The 22,526-nt window shown below is 37.1% G+C and overlaps 1 protein-coding gene across 1 annotated transcript; it reads right to left on the bottom strand.

Moving 5' to 3' along the window:
• Positions 1–8,045: 8,045 nt before the first annotated feature.
• Positions 8,046–16,189, bottom strand: LOC131954892 (uncharacterized). Its single transcript, XM_059318712.1, has 3 exons — positions 15,999–16,189; positions 8,460–8,906; positions 8,046–8,054 (listed from the first exon to the last, which is right to left on the bottom strand). The coding sequence occupies exons 1-3, from the start codon at positions 16,146–16,148 to the stop codon at positions 8,046–8,048; spliced, it is 606 nt and encodes a 201-aa protein (XP_059174695.1). The 5' UTR covers positions 16,149–16,189.
• Between the last annotated feature and the right edge of the window lie 6,337 nt (positions 16,190–22,526).

Below are 22,526 nucleotides of genomic sequence, written 5' to 3' on the forward strand. Positions count from 1 at the left end.
AAATCACCTATTTCCACTATGGCGGATCCCTAAATTCTTCATGTCTTGGCCATTGACCACCGGTTTGTTTACAGTTCACATGAACACAGTTGTCAACACAGTTCACTTTCGCGCGTGTAGAACAACACACCCGCTTGTGTCGTTGGTTGGGTCATAACTAAGGGGTAGGCAATCACTGAGTGGTCTCGCTTTTTGACAATGTCAGTACGCGGTTACCTGTCCCTTAGCTGTAGTGAAAGAAAGTATTATAATTATACGTAAGCTCGTATGAAAAATGCCGTGTTGTGGAAGTGTGTTGTGGGTGGGTGGTGTGTAGTAGCATAGGAAAGCGGGTGGTGTAGGTTGTAAAGATAAGCGTGTTACTGTACTTCCGTCTATTATCTTTAAGAGCCTTGTTTTAATCATGAATATCTTTGGTCAACTAGGAAGAAATCTTTTCATTATATTCTTTTGTTGGTATTGAAAGGAAAATAAAAATATTTGTCTATATAACCCTAAGTTAAGCTCTGTACCTACCCTTAAATATAACCTTAACCTTTACCATTACCCTAAACCCTATCCTGAAAAATTCTTGTGGTGCTATCCCTTACCCTATTACAGTGGCGTAGCGAGGTCGGGTGGTACCCGATGCGGCGGAACTTAATGGTGTCACCCCCAGAGGCGTAGCGACCCTTCCCGGGGATAAACTTTCAAAGTTTCGATTTGCACCCCTCCCCCTCAAAGTTTCGATTTGCACCCCCCCCCCCCCTCAAACTTTCGATTTACACCCCCCCTCAAGTTTTTCTCTATATATTTTGCTAGTTTTTGCCTTAGTGTCACCCGGTGCGGTCCGCACCCCCGCCCCCCCCCCCCCCCCCTCGCTACGCCTCTGCCCTATTATATCCCTAACTATTACAATCATGACACTAGTAAAACTGACTCTAAATCTCATTTATGCCGCAAAAATAATCGAGGTCAAGTTCTTCCCTTTACATGCCCCGGAAACTTTTACCTCTCATATGGTTAGACACAGTGGCGTCGTTAGGTCGGGTGTTACCCGATGCAGCACCTCTTATATATATATATATATATATATTATATATATATAAATATATATATATATATATATATATATATATATATATATATATATATATATATATATATATATATATATATATATATATATATATATATAGTCTACATAGGCCTATATATAGTTGCAATTGATGCCACCCCCTAATGGCATCAATTTGTGCGCACATTATATTAATCCACCAATTAATTAATGTGGGAAAAAGCATAGTTTTCATCGTAAACTATTAGAATTTGGTGCCACCCCTTCCCGGTCCCTGGTCCTCTGTAAATTTTGTAGTTGGGGTTACACTCCCCCCCCCCCCCCCCACCCTCCTTTGATAGTTTTAAAGTATGCAAAGCTAATAGTAAAGATGTTCATCTATTGTCGGTTATTAATATAGGTGGATGAACTCTTATTAATCATTAATTGAACCGGCAAAAAAGAATATTTCTTCTAAATATTTTGCAACTTTTCGCCATGGTGTCAACCCAGTAAATGGTGTCATCCGGTTCGGTCCGCTGCCATCGCCCCCGCCTCGCGACGCCTCTGTTTAGACTAGCCTTTATGCACTAAATACCCGTTCATAACTGGGTGTGCGGAGGAGGAGGGGGGGGGGGGGGTCACTACTCTGACGACCCCAGTGACTACATGTGCGCACTGTACCACTAGTCTCAACAACCAACACTGTCTTCATCAGCAGGCATAGTTATGTGAATCTACAGCAATAATTATTCGGCCCAGTCCGGGTCAAAGATAGACTAGACTAGATTACCCGACTCTAGCCTAAGGCCATGATTACTACACTACGGCGAGATATGTGTTACACACATAGTTGACACGTCTGTCTTGTGACAAAGGTGGGGCGGGATATCAGGCTAGACTGTATCCTTGACTGATCAAGATAATATATATATATATATATATATATATATATATATATATATATATATATACATATATATATATATATATATATATATATATATATATATATATATATATATATATAGTTTTCTTTCTTAATCTCGATATACATGTCTGTAAATAAATATATATAGGCCTACATGGATATAGGCATATATACATAGGCCTATACATAAATAAATAAATATATATATATATATATATATATATATATATATATATATATATATATATATATATATATATATATACATTGTTATCGAACTATGTAACTCAGTTTAAATTAAGATTGTATTTTATGCATTCTTTTTTTTTTGGAACATTTCATTTGAGAAGACAATACAAAAGTAACGCATTTGCAATCTAATTAGACAATAAATTAGTCACTAAAGCTTTACACAACCAAAAAGGGAGATAACAAAATAACGTAGCAGCAATCAATTAAGCGAGGTTCTTCTTCTTTCTTTAGATTTGTAATTTTGGACGGGATTTCTACTATCTCAAGTATTTATTAAGTGTCAACAATTATTGCGCGCCACGCAGTCTTTGAGCTGTTCCGATTTAGATTGTGTTCTTCCATAGCGTCAGGGGCGTAGCGAGGGGGGGGGGGGGGGGATGCTGACCGCACCGGGTGACACCATTTAGGGGGGTGACACCAAGGCAAAAAATAGCAAAATATATAGAGAAAAAACTTGAGGGGGGGTGCACATCGAAAGTTTGAGGGCGGGGGGTGCAAATCGAAAACTTGAGGGGGGGGGGTTGCAAATCGAAAGTTTGAAGGGGGGGGGGGGTGGGTGCAAATCGAAAATTTGAAAGTTTGTCCCCGGGAAGGGTCGCTACGCCTCGGGGGGTGACACTATTAAGTGCCGCACTGGGTGATACCCGACCTCGCTACGCCACTGCATAGTTATGTATGTCCTCTTCTGGTGAGCTCTACTCACGAATATTTTTAAACCTTAAACCCCACCACGAGCTCATTATAATGCGATATTTTTTAGCCATCATTACGTCAACTCATTTATGAACGAACGCAACGGAAATTTAAAAAAAAATACTTCTTAAATCCTTATAAAACGAAGCTTAAATATAATATTTTTTATAGCAATATCTTAATGCTACAAGGTATTAAATAAAACAATTATAATTTTTTTAATAACAACCTTAAATGCAGAAAATATGAAAATAAAAATATTTAAACTTTGGTCTAAAGCCTTGGTTCCAAAATGCATTGAGAAGATTTTGGAGCGACTCCCGCTTATATTTTTCTTATTTTTTACTTTTTCTTTTACTGCACTTAAGAGATATTAATTAAAAGAAATTTTAATCAGTTTATTTTGTTCTCAAATCTTCTGGTAGTGATTTTATTCAAAAATTTAATCTAATATCTTAATGAAAATGCATTTAACTCAAATAGTTTCTTTTTTTAAAAATGAATGTTTAATACGTTGCTTACAGAAAGGCAAATAAGCAACAGCTAGATTAAAAAAATAATAATACAGAATACTATCTGATAAACCCATCACTGTCGTTTGAACACAAAAGTTTTTTTTTTTCCCTGAATGTTTCTTAGTATCAACTGAATGTCGTTTTGTTATGAACACAATACATTTGTCTAAACCAGGGGTCTCCAAACTACGGCCCGCGGGCCGAATGCGGCCCGCGAAGTCCTCTCATCCGGCCCGCGGAGATCTTTTTGTCCAAGGAAAATCGCTTGTTTGTTATGGCTGAGGAACTTTGCCCAGAGAAATCAAAGACATGCCTGGAAGAAACTGGCCCCCGAACTGAAATTTCATAGTTAATGCGGCCCTCGGACTGAAAAGTTTGGAGACCCCTGGTCTAAACAATGTTTTACTTTCTGAACACAATACATTTGTCTAAACAATGTTTTACTTTCTGAACACAATTCAATGGTGACTGAATATAACATTTTTTTTAAAAACAAGTAGATCTATATAGTCCTACATGCAGAGGCGTAGCGACCCTTCCTGGCGCCCGGAGACAAACTTTCAATTTGGCGCCCCCATCGGGAGCTAATTTTCAATTGCACCACCCTCAACTTTTCGATTTGCACCCCCCCCCCCCCCTACACTCAAACTGCAAAAATGCAGCTATAATGACATTTTTATTTGTTTTTACAACCCATTTTGGCGCCCCTTAAGGTCGACGCCCGGTGACATATGTCCCCCCCCCCCTGCCCCCCCCCCCAATCGCTACGCCTCTGCCTACATGTTTTATAACAGTGGTAGCTGGAAATAGTGACTGGCGTGGCCTTGCGGTCGAGATAGACTGCCAACCCAAAAGTCTCGAGTTCAAATCATGGTTCAAATCAGTAGATTCAACAGCTCTGATGGGTGCATAATATAGGCGGCAGGGCATAAGCTCACCACACCATCCCATTGTATGCCGAGGTAGTAGAAACAGATGCACTCTACTTCATCTGCCCCATGGGTCTAATTCACGAACGGGAAAAAATTTAAGATAATGATAATGATTAGGTATGTTATCGTGACGATAAATACGTTAATAAAAAATTGAAGTTACTATGGCAAGTGACTCTAGCAAAAAATCAGATCACATGCAATTTAGACACAAACATGTACAGCATGATTATAGTGAGAGGTGCGTTAGTTTCTACAAACCAACACCAACAAATCGGAATTGACAACAGTAAAATTACTGCATAGGGTAAAAAAAGATACCCAAATGGTCAAGTCTTAAAAAAATATAAATGCATGTTAATAAGCGCCCTACAGCACAACCTAATAGCAAAAAAAAAAAATCAATGTCTTCAAAATAGTTCAAACTTATTCAACACAGAACACAAAAAATGATGATATCTAAAATTTGGTAATCACGTGAGAAATAATGTCTCACACCCAGATTAAATAAAAATAAAACGGCATAAAACAATTTTCAGCACCTAAAATAAAATAATAGGTCTAGTACATAAATGCCTCCAACAGTTATTTCTAATATTTTACATGTACATAAACATCATATTTTAAAGCAGAACAAAATATTGGGTCAAGTCTATATGAGTCTCCTGACTGAATAAATTAAATATACAACTACGCCCGATTACTTTCCTCGTAAAATATATTAACCATTCCGTCGTTTATTCCCCTTTGGATGAGTATTAATACTGCAAACACTTTTCAAAACACTAGCTGCGGTGGCGTCCATATATGACGTCACACTCGTGGGGGGAGCAGGGGGGGGTCCGTAATTTTGTGACGGTGTGTCATGAGGGGGAGGGGGGTTTCAGATGGTGTGACACAACACTTTTTTATTATTAAAAGCAATGTTCGAAAACGAGTTTTATCCTTTATTTCGCGTTTTAGACAATTGTATTAATAACTTGTAATATAAATTGATTAAAACACTCTATGTTGACAGAGCTCAGACACGATTTTGAAAAAATTTGGATGTTTTAAGAAACATTCATCTGCAATTTTGAGTGGGGTTATAGGCTGAAGTGTGACGTCATATTAGAGGGGGGGGGGGTCTTGTTCTTTGTGACGGAGGGGAGGGAGAGGGTAAAATTCGTCAAAAAAATCTGACGTCATTCATGGATGACCCCTGTTACAAAAAGTAGACAAACCTATCTCATAATAATATTTAGCTCTTACCCTGGTAATAAAATTAATCTCGCTATAAAAATTATAAAACAGGTGAATGAGGAAAAAAACATAAAAATACAACGGCTGGGGTGAGTACTGAAATGATAAGGACAGACGAGGGCTAGGGACTGTATACAACAATAGAAAATGACATTATTTAAAAAAAATAAACAAAGATTTTCTTTAAATGAATGTTATTTAAATCGATAAAATAAAAGCGCTGTCATTGTTATTGAGTCTTTACCTATGAGAAAAGTTAGAAATAAAACGGTCCAGGAGAAGTGATATTTATTAAAGTACTACTTCCGTTCTCCTAAAATCGCTCAAAACTGAAAAAAAAACAACATAATCAGATCTTATACATATGTATACAATTTTGTTAGCCTTAATGAAACGGTGCTTACGGTATCTTTATTTTAGAAATTGGAAAATATAGTAAGGTACAACTTCCGGTTATGGAGATCATTTGGAAATTAAAAATATTTTAAATATAAGATCTTATACTTATATTTGAAATTTCCTTTACCTAACTTAAACGGCGCTCTAATAATTGGCTTTTGATAAACCGGAAGTAAAGTGTGTACCCCTTCCGCTTCTTGGAAATCGCTCAAAAGTTAATACAGACGTACAACTTTGATATAATACTTATAGATCTATTTGGATTTCGTCAACAAAACCGAAACGGTACTCAAGTAATCGTGCTTACACACACACACGCACACACAGACAAAATTGCAAATCCAAGTTTTTCCGTTCCAAAAGGGGGAAAAACTTGAAAGTTTGTCAAAATCTCTATTTAGATTGATTGCACGATTACAAAGTATCCTGCATATTTTGTATATAATAAAGTAGGTAGGTGTAAAACGGCGAAAACTGTCAAAATATCTTCTAATGATTCAGCACGATTACAATATTTTCTCTATACTCTGTATTCGAGAAAGTAACAAGTCAATAGTTATTAAAAGCAAAAAAAAAAAATATATCCAGCAATTTGAATGCTTAGACTGTCATACATGATATCAAATATGAATGCAATTCACTAGAATAAATGAAATATGATGTTTTAGCTATAAGTGAAAAAACAGCACGATGCAGTTCTAGATATTTTAAAGTAGCATTGTTTAGCAAGCTAAGCTTGTAAGCTTCTAGCCAATACAATTTAAAATGTAGACAGTTAATGGTGGGAGATGACTGGGCTGTTTGTAATTTGGTGGATTATATTTAGTTAGTGGAGGTACTACCTGGTTTTACACGATGTAGACAGTGGATCGTGGAAGCTTAGTGGAGCTGTTTGTAATTTGGTGGATTATATTTAGTTAGTGGAGGTACTACGTGGTTTTACACGATGTAGACAGTGGATCGTGGAAGCTTAGTGGAGCTGTTTGTAGTTTGGTGGATTATATTTAGATGGTTGAGAGGTACTACGTGGTTCTACACGATGTAGACAGTGGATCGTGGAAGCTTAGTGGAGCTGTTTGTAGTTTGGTGGATTATATTTAGATGGTTGAGAGGTACTACGTGGTTCTACACGATGTAGACAGCTGATGGTGGAGGTTTAGTGGAGCTGTTTATAATTTAATGGATTATATTTAGTTGGTGGAGAGGTACTACGTGGTTCTACACGATGTAGACAGCTGATGGTAGAGGTTTAGTGGAGCTGTTTGTAGTTTGGTGGATTATATTTAGATGGTTGAGAGGTACTACGTGGTTCTACACGATGTAGACAGCTGATGGTGGAGGTTTAGTGGAGCTGTTTGTAATTTGGTGGATTATATTTAGATGGTTGAGAGGTACTACGCGGTTCTACACGATGTAGACAGCTGATGGTGGAGGTTTAGTGGAGCTGTTTGTAATTTAATGGATTATATTTAGATGGTGGAGAGGTACTACGTGGTTCTACACGATGCAGGCGAAGAAGAGCCCATGATATAGTTTTATTTAAAGGGTAATTTGTGGGCAGAGACATGGCTTAATCCCGTGTGACTAGTGTATTATCAATGTTTCTTTCAGACGTTTTCTCAGGGGGTGGGATAAGGGGGTTGGTTAGAGAAAGGGGTGGGGGTAGAAATTTTCTGGAAGCAGACTTCAGTTTCGAGTGAGGGTGGGGGGGGGGGGGTAGCGACTCTTGTTCAAGTACATATTTTGTATATAAATTCTATTCGTTGGGATTGTGGGGTGGAGTGCGGTAGAATTTTTTCGAGAAGCTCCCCGCCCCTTCTGGAGAAATGCCTGAAAGAAACACGCGTGTTGGGATTGCAGAGATTGATTGAGGCAGATTATTTGTGTAAATTAAAGAAGAAATTAATGCAACCAAATGTGTTCAAAAAAGGAAAAAAAATACAATTTTAACTACAATACCTGAACTATTTAAAATAGTTGCACTGTTACATTTTGAATTGTAGATCTATATACCAGTAATAATAAGCAAAAATTATGAAGATTTTTCACACAATCTGGAAAAACAATATGTTGTACTTTTTGAATTATAAAATATAGTAGAAAATTAGTTCAGACATTAAAATATGCCGAGTTTAATGTTATATATCGTCTATTGAAACTATCGTAAAAAACATTTACATTTAATTTATTTCAGAATATTTTCAATTAAAAAAAAATAATATTGCAATTGAAATCCAAGTGTATTTTTATAGTTGGCATTTTATAAAATGTCTTTTATAAGTTACATAAAAATGTCTTTTTCTTAAGTTAACTTTTCTATTTTAATCTTTAAAAAAAATGCTAAAAGATTATAAATATGAACACAATGTGGTAGTTTTAAAGAGTGTAAACTAAATACTAAATTATTCGCAAGATTATTATTCAACAAAATATAACAGTATTAAAAACGATATAATTACTCTATAGTCAATGTTCTTCCTTATGGCTTTATTATGTGTATGTGAATCAAGATCAAAATTGTTCCCGCTGATTTTGTTAGGTTGCGGGATGCTTTCATTTTTCTGGTTGCTGACGGGATTTTGCAGGGTAGTGTCGTCATTTTGCAAGTTGCTGACGTTACTTTCCTGGTTGCTGTCGCCGGCATTTTTCGGCTTTTGTTCCTCATCAGGGTTATAGCACGAGCCATTTGCTCCAATTTTCATATTCCCGCGAGGGCAGCACTTGGTGTCGTTTGTAGGGCTGCATGACCTGATTTCGTAGTTACGGTCAAGGTTGTCTCCGGTGCCGCATACACCGCAGTACCTGCAGCTGACGCCAGGACCGGTTGTGACGGAGTTGAAGGTGCCGTCTGCACACGTGACCACCGTGTTGTGAGTGCTGTTGCAGGGAGAGACTTCAATCTCCAGCTGAAAAATATAGAAGTTTTACGAGAGTATGTGCTTTAAAATGTTTTTTTTTTGTGTAAATAAAGATGGTGAGTTTGTGACGTAGTAAGCAAGGCTGTGATGTTTTAGTGTAGTATCGTTGTTGTTGGAGGGGTCGGCGTGGTCGAGTCGGTAAAGCTCATGGTTGCTAAATCGAAAAGTCCAGTTCGAACCCTCGGGCAGATGAGGCTCGGTAGCTGGGGTCAGCAACTCTTCTAGGAGAGACAACTCCGAAATCAAACAACTGCTTCCTTGTAGTTTTTTTCTTGATTGGACAAAGGTTATGGAAGCGAATCTAACAAGAAAAGCAGACCGAAATCGGAGTCAATGGTCTCATAACCAGTTGACACGGATCCATTCCAACACTAAAATTAAGAACGAAGAAGAAGAAGTCTAGTCCAAGACTAGTCATAGTTGTAGGCCCAGGTTTAGCTAGAAAGTTATCTGTGAGGGTGCAGGTTGAAGAAACCGCTGCTCTACCAAATGTGATTGTGGCAGTTCTACCACCAAATGTAATGCCGGGTTGTAGAAAGTTTGATTCTATATATAAGTGTAATGCTCCTTAATGAACATACGGTAAATGTTCTTCCTATGGGGATCGCTTGTTCTTATGTACGCATGGTACAGTGTGGAATCAACACTAAAGGTCCAATTAAAAAAAATACAGTACTTTATTTACACATGACATCGACTCTTACCATAACTACGCCCAAACATCTGACTGTCTAGTAACACCAGTGGCGTATCGAGGTCGGGTGTCACCCGGTGCGGCACTTAATGGTGTCACCCCCCCCCCCAGAGGCGTAGAGACCCTTCTCGGGGACAAACTTTCAAATTTTCGATTTGCACCCCCCCCCCTCACACTTTCGATTTGCACCCCCCTCAAGTTTTCGATTTGCATCCCCCCTCAAGTTTTCGATTTGCACCCCCCCCCCCCTTCAAGTTTTTCTCTATCTATTTTGCTATTTTTTGCCTTGGTGTCACCCCCCTAAATGGTGTCACTGGTGCGGTCCACACCCCCCCCCCTCGCTACGCCCCTGAGTAACACTATGTAACTATAACTAACACTTGACTTCTCCCTACACAATTCCATGACTACTATCTACCTTCTAACTCTCTACATCTTTCCCATAGCGCTACGTATTCTAACTGCTACCTAACTGCTTCAGTAGTCATCTGACCGTCTTACGTGACTGGTCAGCTCCTGTAAATCTATTGGTCTACCTGACTATGCTATGCTCTGTTTCTGTTATCTTCTACTTGACCTCTATAACTTAAACTTGCGTCATCACATTATTGTCTGGGTCAAAATCAGGGTCAGTGATACAACTACTGCTATTGTTAAAGTGACGGTTCAGTTGACGGCCTTGTGTGTGTAAAAACAGTAGTAAAATAATAGATTCACTGTGACCTATCGCAATTTTATTTGCACCAATTTGAATATTTTTAAAAAAATTAGTGGAACATATTTATTCTATAAAATAAACCGGGAGTGATCTCTCCTAAACTTTCTCGAATATTCTAATATAACACTACAGGGGATGGCAACTCGGGATATAGACTTCTAGACATGATTTTTAATCCATTTTAAATACTCATATTTCTTAAAATAGAATATAATCTCGTAGAAAAAAGAAATGCACACCAAGTGAACGCCAAATAAAAAAGCGCATAATAGTGCGCAATATTATTAGTACTTTATAAATTTACATGCGTTTTTTGAGAAATCGGAAATAGCGTAAATAAGTACTTCTGGTCAACGGAAATTACTCAAAATTTGACAGAAGGTAGAGAATTAGCTCTTTCACTTACATATCAAATTTCATTTATCTATCTGAAATAGTACTCAAGTTATAGGCTTTTGAAAAATTCAAAGTAGAAAAAGTACCACTTCCGGTTATCGGAATTCGCTCAAAAGTTGATACGGATCTACGATTTTGATAAAATACTTATATATGAAATTTCACCAGCCTAGCTGTAACGGTACTCAAGTTATCGTGTTTACACACGGACACACAGACACACACACACACACACACACACAGACATACGGACAAGATTGCAAAATTATGTTTTTCCGTATCAGTGAGGTGTAAAACGTCGAGATTTGTAAAAATCTCGATTTTTTTTTTTTGCACGATTACAATACTTTCTCTATACTACGTATATACGAGAAAGTAAAAAAGAATAAATAACTTTATCACTGTATAGGCCTACAAGTTTTTTTGCTTTAAAATAAAAATTTTGTTTTATACAAAAACAATGATTAAACTTTAAAAAAATATAATTTTATAACAATTTAGTATTAGACGAGCACCTAGGAAATTAAAGACCGGATATTGAACGGACAATCACAATCAGGCACACCTTCATTCTATCAGTAAATTAACATTTCGTTACGTTACACTATATCTAAACCAGAGCCGGCGTTAGGGGGTGGCAAACGGGGCGGTCGCCCTAGGCCCCGCGCTTGAAGGGGCCCCGCGCTTCAGCAACGCCATTGTTGTCTGAATTAGTTTGTAAACTTAAATAATCTTTGCTGAATTAAATTTAAAAAAAAAAAACTAAATGGCCGAAATTGTTGGATGTAAAAACTGAGGCCACGGCTGATGTTAGTGAGTTATCCTCTACATGGACTGGTACAGACCGTTATTCTAAAGAAAGACATTAGTGTCACACATCGCTGACACGGTCGACTCGTAAAAAGATACCCTATCGTTTGCAGACCGTTGAAGACGTTTTTTTTTTTTTTTAGTGAGAAGGCGGGGGTGCCTGTAGTAAACAGTCAGTGACCTGATGATGGCTTGCAGAGGAGGAGGGGGTGGGAGCGGATGGGGACATGCCCCGGAAATCCAGAGTATTTATCCCTAAAATCATAATTTATACACTGTATGGGCATCTTTTGTGTAACATCTTTTATGCATATTCACCACGATACGTTTGATAGGCATCCATACAGTAATTATGTTCATATTTATTTTATATATTGTCAGGTCATCTTTAAATACATTATACTTGTATTTATTTTTATATTTTTGAAGGGCATTTATACAGTAATTATGTCCATTTTCATTTTGGTAAACTTTAACGGTATTTGTAAAGTAATTAAGCACATGTTTATTTTAATTAATTGTAGGGACAGTGGCGTAGCGAGGTCGGGTGTCACACGGTGCGGCACTTAATGGTGTCACCCCCCCCCCTTCCCGAGGCGTAGCGACCCTTCCCGGGAAAAAAAATTCAAATTTTCGATTTGCACCCCCCCCTCCTCAAACTTTTGATTTGCACCCCCCTCAAGTTTTCGATTTGCACCCCCCCCCCCCCCCACACACACACCTCCCTCAAACTTTCGATTTGCACCCCCTCAAGTTTTTCTCTCTATATTTTTTGCCATGGTGTCACCCCTCTAAAAGGTGTCACCCGGTGCGATCCGCACCCCCCCCCCGCTACGCCTCTGTGTAGGGATATTCAGTATAATAGTTAAGGCCATAGTGATTCTTGTTTTAAAATAGTGTAGGCACACTAAACAAATTATAAAGTCTATACTGTTTGATACATCGGGCCGAGACTGTTTTATGGTAAAGTTCTCCTGATTTCTAAAACGTCTAAATTACCGGCAGTCCGAGCATGCCATCGCGAAACTCATAAATAACATGGTTCACTTTCTAATTATAGACACGGACCTTCTCTTGTGAGAACGCGGTCTTAACCTGTAATGTAATACGTGGACGCTCTATACACACGCACCTTCTCTTGAATGGCTGCGGTCAGAGATCCAGTAACGTTTGACCCGAACTGATTTTTTTAGGGTTTGGCATCCCATAGATTTAAATGTACAGTTATCCTTCACGGGCTTCACCTCACCCCACCAACTGTCACCCCCCCCCCCCCCAGTGTTCCACCTTACTGAGCGTCCGTGATTACATTTGAGAGTCATTTCCTTTGGATATCGATAGCTGTAAACAGTGTTTTTCACGATTCGAGCTTATTCCGAAATCTATCAATGTTTTGCTATTTTCCCCGGCATCCACACACTTTGAATGCCCCTGTTAACACTCGATAAATTGAAAAAATGTCGATACTATCACCTGCCACTGTGGACCGATTTAACGTTGCTTCAAAGTGCCCGAAGGTATTAAGTCAGCCAAACAGTGCCTTCAGTACATTTGGAGTATTCGGGATTCCTTTCCCAATACGGCGATCGCCTACAGAATCTTGCTAACAGTTCCAGTCTCGAAAGGGTAGAAAAGTAGATCTTCGTTTGTGAACGTACTGGTAAGATTTTCATAAATAAACATTAATGTAAAAATTCAGGTTTGAAGCTGACGTTCATCGTCTCTTTAATGCGTGTATCAAACTTATATCTGTTTTATTTTTTACTTTTCAAACAAAAAGCCTTATCAGAAACAAGCAACGTTTCAAAAGCACTTCTAAGTAAACAAATTATTTGTTAATCAGTGTCTTAATGTTAATACGACATTGATAAACAGCTTAAAAATACCATATATATCGTTATAAATATTAATTCGCGTTGAGAAGAAAAAAAAAAACGCCTCACTGTACATGTTTTATTTAATTATACACCAATGAAAAAAATATAAGGCCCCGCGCGGATGGTTGGCCATAGGCCCCGCGTACCCCTAACGCCGGCTCTGATCTAAACTTTTTATAACAAAAACAACTGTTATTTTTATTCAATGCGAGAATGCAGGTAGGCGATCTTGGAGAGTGTCAATACTATAAACCTGAACAAAACTCAATTCGATACAAAGCTCTTTTGTAGATTCCTTATTGATTGCACTTTCAACAATGGACACCAGCGAGAAAAGTCTCAAACGTATTTGAGAGGTGTATAAATTCATTAAAAAATCATGCACAGCGTAGTTACAATTAATATGGTTATAAAATCCTGCCTGTCTGGTTTTTTTCGGACTTTACTAAAGATTGGATGTATTTGATGTTTATAATATTTTCGGTAACTAAATAAAAATTAAAAAAAAAGCAAAAACAATTTGGTTTTCACGTGTAATGGCGACATAAACAATGGCATCCTGCTATTGGATAGACCGCCATAGATTTTATTGTACACATTGTAAGCTAAAAATAGAAAACTAGGTCATGGGGTTTTAAATTTGCATTGTTATTTAAAAACTTGATCTGCAACGTTTTGTAAACAAATAGTTATCGATCACTAAGTTACTGTACAGCCAATCAATATTTGTCTTACGAAAGTGAAACATCCGGTTATAACTTAGGCTTGATGAAAATAAATAGAAATGTAGCCTTAAACTCAACAAATTATTTTCAAGTTCTCTGGTTTTGCAACTTTTATAGCATTTATTCTAAAAATATAAAATTTCTAAATTAATTTTAGGCTTAAGTTATTATTATTTTTTTTTTTTTTACGGTCTAAATCTAAAAAGCACGTTTTTATTCCATGTCAACAACATTATGGAAGGAATCTCGTCAACTCGCTCGCCTCCATTAAAACATTTCCAATGCCGATCTCAGGCTTGAGGATAACAAAACATTACGAGAACTATAAAAACGTGAGACTAGGATCCTACTGCAGCTGAACGATAACTGAGGATAACTGTCTCATCTAAACTTTCCCTGGCTTTACATACACCCCCGCTAATCTGCAAGTCCTCACGTTAATAAATGTCACTTCCCACCCTGTTGTTATAATCAGTGGCGTTACAAGGTCGGGTGTCACCCCCCCCCCAACCCCATCTTGGGATTAGTCAATTTTGCTCTTAGAAATAATTTAACTCTAATTAATCATTCATTTAAATAGAATGATCTTTTTTCTATATTTATTTTGCTATATTTTCCTTTGTGTCATTCCCCTAAATAATGTCAACCGGTGCGGCCCCCAACCCCCGCCCCGCCTTCGCTACGCCTCTGTACAATACCACTGACCGTGTGTACAGCTATTCACGTTTCATAGAAAATACAATAGAAAAAGACTACAGTCTGTAGATTAATAACTATAAATAAAAAGGACTACTCTAAACCAGCTCTTTTTGAATACACACCGTTCTGTTATAATAATCTAGATGATACATTCATAACAGTGAGGTTACCTAAACTTTTGTCATATCAATACTTTAACATAAACATCCAAAATATCTGATCTAATAACCTTTTTTTTTGTATAGAAAGAATAAAGTACCATAGAATGTATAATGGTTTTTAAAACTAAAACTACAATAATAATCCTTATCAACCATGTCGTCAGCTTGTCATTAAAAGTAGGTCATGGCACACTAGGATGTAAAACATCTCACCTGGTAGCATGTTTTAAAAAAAAAGTTACATTTTGTTAATGCATTCAATATGGGCCACGGTAATGTTTATTTGTCTTCTAAAATCCCCAATTTTTCGAATAAATTAATACATCAGATAATGTTGGCAGTTAAAATATAGAACAGATATTTAAAGCGATACCTCCGTTTTAACGGTAGGAATAATATTCATTTCTTTTCTTTTTTTTTTTTTTTTTTTTTTTTGCCTCACAGATGCAATTTACAGCGTCATTTTTTTGCCTCAATATTATATTTTCATAATCGTCTACGAGGACTGATCCAGATTTAAAGTATTAATATGCCTAATTTTCTGACATGTAATTCAATTCATAAACAATGATGTATTTATGCACAATACGAAACGTTAAAGTTTAATTTACATTTTTAAAAACTAAAAATTGTTAAAATTATATCCTAACAACAATACAGTTTTATATATTTTCCTTTATATGGTTAAGGCTAGAATTGAGGTAAAGTTCATAAATAAGAGTGATATTTATAAACCTCGACATCGTTTTGCTGTAAAAAGAAAGCGAATTAGCAAGAAATAAATGCAAATGTTAATCTACTTTTTATGATTGCCACACAATCACACTGCTCACCATACTTGAAATCAATGCATTAAACTTTACCTCTCTTAAAATTTTAAACTATCACATTTTTCTAATCCTACATATAACTCACAGTGAATAAAACAACGTTCACTCTACTCGTAGGCTATGAGCTAATCGATAAACATCTACCATGACAACAAGCACAGATGTGTTACCTCTGATGGTATATAACATGCTGTACAAGTACTTGTCAGCTGGTCCACATACTGGTGTTGTTTACATCTCAACTCAGCTACACCACATGTGGCAAACAACATCGCACAACAAACGACGTGGCACCTCAGCAAGAAATGAGCGTGAGTCATGAGTGGTATCAACACTTCTTCTCCGTCGGTAATTGATGTTTTTTCTTCTAAAAATAAAATATGATTTCACATCCTGTCACGTGAGGCATGTTGGCTTTAAATAGATTGGCACACAAAATCGATAATCAATATTGACGATGGGTGCTGACTGAGCAACACAATCGCTCCCGTTTTTACAATAACATTGCAAATGGGATTAATTCATCCTTACACTTTATGTTACATCATACAACAAAATATACTGGATATAAATGGTCGTTTTTTTATAACATCAGTGAAGACAGAGTTGCTCAAGTCCAATTATAAACATGACGTCAACTACACTACTGAAAATTCGTTATACATGGTTGGTTTTTTTATAACATCATTATAAACATGACGACAACTACACTCCTGATCCGCGCTACACACGTCAGGAGTCTTACAATTAGGGTATTAGTCATATACAAAAAATTTCGTAAAAGCGCCGACATGATTTGCTTGTGCATAAAAGATTATTTTCCTATTCAGGTCCGGTAGCACTGTGAAAGAAGTGTAACCGTTTTGGGTGGATTGATGTATCAGTTTTGCTACAGAGTAGAAGAAATCTAAAATCCTTGCAGCTTCGAGATGTATTTGGGTGATCTTTACAACTTTTAAGACAGTGTGGTCTTAATAGAGATTTTGGTGCGTGGACCTTTGACCACAGGTACTTTGACCATAGGGGGTTGACCACAGCGGGGCTTTGACCATAGGGGCTTTGACCATAGGGGATTTGACCATATGTGGTTTGACCATAGAGGGGCTTTGACCACAGGAGCTTTGACCACAGAAGGGCTTTGACCATAGGGACTTTGACCATAGGGGGTTTGACCACAGAGGGGCTTTGACCACAGAGGGGCTTTGACCATAGGGGGTTTGACCATAGGGGATTTGATCATATGTGGTTTGACCATAGAGGGACTTTGACCATAGGGGATTTGACCATAGGGGATTTGACCATAGGGGCTTAGACCACAGGGGTTTTCTCAGCAGAGGGTCTGTGATCACAGGTGGATTGTCAACGAGTGTTTGATCACAAGCGCTGTGTCCGGCTTTGACCACAGGTCTATACCAACAGTGGACAACATCGATGAGGTGGTGACATACTTCCAACACACCTACATCCGAGGTCGTCGCTACTAACCCAAAGGTCTCGAGTTCGGATCTTAGTCCGGACTGAAGACTGAAAGACGTACCTGAGTGCACCCAGCTCTTATGGGTACCTGACTCACGGCGAGGACAATAAAGCCGGCTGGACTTTGCACTGACCATACAATCCCTTCATATACCGCGGTCAAGAATCGTAGGAACTCTACTTCATCTGCACTTAGGATCGTTATGCCTAAAAGGGAAAATTCTTACTTTCTTTACGATTTCTGATATAAACAAGTTTAGATTGTTATAGTGTGTGTCGATGCACTCAATCTTAGAAAAAATTCCTTTTGAAAAAAAAAATTACCGTTAATTTTGGGTTCTGAATTTAAAATTATACGATAGTGGAAAATGCTTGGTAAGTTGGTCTGTGTGTATTGGGTTGAACCATGATTTTAAGTAAGGGAGTTGTTAGAAAAATAACATTAAAGACTTGATCGTTTCATTTTTTTTAAATCATGCAATTGTAAAAATGCGTTTTATTATTTAAAAAAATGCTTTAAACTTTAACCACATACTCAGATGAGTTTAAGATTAATGTTTTATCTTAAAACAGTATACAGATCAGTAATGAAAAACTATTACAAATAGAGTTATTCAACTTATTGCAATATAATTTTATTTTATGTGTAACTCGTTCTTAGTGAGTATTTAGCAAATATTGTGAACAATATAATGCGTTTTATTTGCTTCATTACATTAAACAAATATTATAATTTTTATGTATCCGTATGTATGGAAGAGCTATATCATATGGCTTATCCATAAATGATGTTACGCTTTTTTTGACGATATCCCCCTCCTCCCTCCCCTCAGCAAAATGTCGACACAAAAAGCCAGACCCGCCCTTATAATGACGTCACTCCTCAGCCTACAACCCCCCCCCCCCCATCCCTCAAAATTGCAATCATTTTATTTTTTTAAACGTCGATTTCCTTCTATAATATTGACTGAGCTCAGTCAGCAAAGAGTATGTTAATGAATTTCAATCACAATTTAAACGCAGAACAAGGGTTAACATTTATTCAGCTACTAACATTGATTTTCATCCATGCAAAGTGTGACGTCACATTATCTGAACCCCTTCACCCCCACCGCTTCATTACACGTCGTCACAAAATTACGACCTCCCCCCTCCTCCATAGGAGTGTGATATTATTTATGGACTACCCCATATCAATTTTAAAAAAATTTTAAGTATAAAATACTAATATATATGGATGAAAATACTAATATATATGGATGATTCTAGAAAAAAAATACCCTCTAGATCTAGACAATTTATTTTAAAAAACATTTGATATAGAACATCTTTACAAATTCTATCATTTACTCGGATACGTTGGTTTTAATGATTGGCCTTACTTGTTTTGGCGAGGTAAATAAAACTCAACATGAATAAAGAAACTGGATCTAGGATATCCCTCACCCCCAACCCCCCAGCAGTGCTTCTTATAGGCATCTCTTCGGGGTGGGGGGGGGGGTGCAATACCAAATTGAATGTCACGATGCATTGACTTCATGTCTTGACCCACGTACCAACTTCGAACCGTGCCTGTCAGTTAGAAAAGCCTGCAATTTCACACGGGCGTTTCGAATTTGACAGACAGAACGACGAGGAAGTGAGTGTAATAAAAGCTTGTAAAAACAAACACGTTTTAAAAAAAAATAATTTATAGGCTATGATTAATTTTTATTATTAAAATTGGAATCAAATTAAAGGTAAATAAATATAGTTTTTAGATGTTCAAATCATCTTGAACTATATTTAGCTCAAATATATTACTTTCATCTTTAGATTTTTATTTTTTTATTATTTAAAGCTATTAAAAAAAAAAAAGTAAAAATCTTTTTCTTAGTCCATCATCATAATCATGATCGGTTTCCTCTCTGCCAATTGAATCAAAGTCATTTTTAGGGGGCGAATGATAATTGTAATCGATACGCATTAGTATATTAGAGCAACACATCATTGTATGGAGTTTTTATTTATTTATAAAAGCATATTGAATATGATTAGGATCACAGCCAGTTCGTATTTATTACGTTATATTTAATGACTTCGATACAACCTCGTTCGATATAGACTAAAATAATTTAATTTACGGAGTAACCGTTAAATCATTCAAAATTGTCAGACTTCTCATGATACTCGATATATATATATATATATATATATATATATATATATATATATATATATATATATATATATATATATATAGGCCTATATATATATATATATATATATATATATATATATATATATAAATATATATATATATATATATATATATACCCTAGGGATATTAAAAGATTTTAATACTATTTATTTTCAAGGCGGTTCATCTTGCAAATCACTTGATTAAATTTCTTTTTAAATTACAAGAGAAAAAAATGTAATCCTATAGTTTATGGTTACGCATGAAACAACTATTTTAATAAACAAAGATAACCTATAAAAAAAAGACACTAAAATGTGTAGCAGAGGACAAAGTTGACGATACCGGAACATAAATACGAATTTTTTTATTTGTCATGGCGGTCTGTTCAAACGAACGAATCATACCGTTTTAATCATGGACATGATGTTTTGAAGCTGCTATATCTCCCCTACACCTTCTTCCCACATCCAACTATACACAACGACGCAAAAGACATAATGTATTTAATAATTTATTAATATATTAATATTATATTAATTATAAATTTCAAGTTTCGGAATGTTGTAAATTTATGTTTCTGCCGCTAATTTTTCCCTTTCGCAAAAAGTAGGAAATTGTTTTATTTTTAATGTTAAGCTCAGTAGTCAATTTTCTTCTTCAACAAGTACTAACATAGATTTAAAGCTATAAGTTAGATGTTATAAACTTAAATACACCAATAATATACAACATTTAGAGCCCACACACTGGAAAATTAACTAAAATGTTCCCTTACCAGAATGAATTGCAGCTTTCAATTCAAAATAGCCCGCCTCTCTTTTAGAAAATCATAATGGAAATTCCCTAAACGATTAGTCATTTCCGATGCTTCAATACGCTATCCCTAAAAATAAATGTCTATCATTAAGTTACTGTATATAGATCTAAGTGCATATAGAATAGTAGAACGAGATACGTTTTTAAAATAAACGCGACAATTTATAATGTATTTGTTGACGGTGTAAGTTTTGTGACAGATCTCGCTCCAGCTCTTAGTATTTTCACATACATAACATTGTTATGTAGTTTGTATTTTTAATGTTTTAATCGAAACTGTGGAAGCTATCTTATTACCTACTGAAACGAACACAATTAAAATATAAACACCATACATTACATTTTTTAAAAATCGAATTGATTCCTCCAACCGTAGCATAAAAACAACATTTTTCCTTCCTCATTACTCAATTTGGTTGTATTTCCTTCCGGAATATTAAATGTTAAAAAAAAAACCTTTAAAACCCGCCGGTTAATTGCGTGGGAAAATAAGAGTTTGCCTGTTAGTAGTATATTAGGTCGCTTTTGGTTAGTATTTGGGTGGTGGAGCCTGGCGCAAAGGTTATATAGCAAAATACTCCCCCAGCCTGCCGCAGCCTGGCGCAATGACATATAGTAAAATACTCCACCACCTGGTGGAGGGTGGTGGAGCAGGGTGGTGGTGGTGGTGGTGGGGGAGAGGGGGAGGGGTGGTGGAGAAGAGGGGGAGTAATGGTGGGGGTGGGGGAGAGGGGGTGGGGGAGAGGGGGAGTAGTGGTGACCTGGGGGTGGTGGTGACACACCATGGGGTATAATTCATTTTTGTTTCTTTGTATGTATGTTTAATAGTAAACCACACCACCACCTAGCGGGGGTGGGGGAGAGGGGGTGGGGGTGGAGAAGAGTGGGGTGGTGGGGGAGTAATGGTGGGGGTGGAGGGGAGCGCTAGCGTGTACTTTGTGAATAACATCCATTTAACCAGCCGTGCAACATGTGTTACTTATCGATCTGCAATCCTTTGTTTTTGTCAAACAACGGGCGAGCTAATATTGATCGCACCCACGGGGCCATCACACCTAATTAAATCTTGTTATGCTTCACCGAGTTTCCCCCGCTCGGTTGACGGGTTATGGTAATTAACGACGTACATTAAGTGCCTCTCCGCGAAGCACGTAGGTCATTATGCAACAGCTGTTGTGCGACAGCTGGTGGTGTAATTAGGCAACCGTATAAATGACCGCGAAAATTGTGTTCTAATCACGTCAACTTCGGACTTCAAATCAATCATCACAGCGACTTATCCAACCTGCGACCTCTGTTGACTCCTGAGACTAACCCACGCCAGCTTTACCAATCATCACATCTACCTAACCCTACACGGACCACTTCGTTTGTGCGTGTTTATTCCATTAAAGGTAAGGATAATATTACTTTTGTGTTAAGGGAGCTAGCCCCTTTTAATTAAACCTTTTTCTAAATACGTAGTCACAGGTATTTACTTTAATTTTGTATCATACACCGAGGTAAGGTTAATAGTACGTATTGTTTTAAGGGAGCTAACCCCATTAAAATACCTTTTAATTAATTATTTTACTTTTTTAGTGTACATCGAGGTAAGGTGAATATTACGTTTATTTTAAGGAAACTAACCAATTAAAATAACCCTTTAAATAAATATGTATCTAAATAAGTACTCACATGTATTCCTTTTTAGTGTACAACCGACCCTACGAGATAGACTAACCACCCACTGACCCTATTGAACTACCTACCCATCCCCGACGCCTCCACTGAACCAAACGTTCCAGCTACATTCAACTACACCACTTTCGGATCTCCACCTACAGTTAACTTCACGTTCAGCTTAGACGTTCAAAAGCGGAGGTACGTTTCATTTTTTAGTTTTGTTTTAAGTAAGTATTTTATTTCATGATTTTTATTTTATGTAATTATTTTTATTCTACAGCCAGTGACCTACCCACTCATCCAACCACTAGACACTTCGTCAATAATGGAAACCGCCAGAACAAGCAGCCACCCAGCCATGACCCGCCACCAGTGTGACATATGCAACAGAGTATTCACCCGCAAAGACGCTTTGACAAGACATCACGATTCTGTTCACGACCGGCAAAGACATCCCTGTACAACTTGTGGGAAAGTATTTACCCGACGCGCTAAGTTAACGAATCACTATAAGACAGCACACAACAACCAAACTATACCGACCGACACCCCATCAGCA

This window comes from Physella acuta, unplaced genomic scaffold (assembly GCF_028476545.2).
Source record: "Physella acuta isolate Inbredline_101_S28 unplaced genomic scaffold, ASM2847654v3 ptg001038l, whole genome shotgun sequence".
Classification (NCBI taxonomy): Eukaryota; Metazoa; Mollusca; class Gastropoda; family Physidae; genus Physella; species Physella acuta.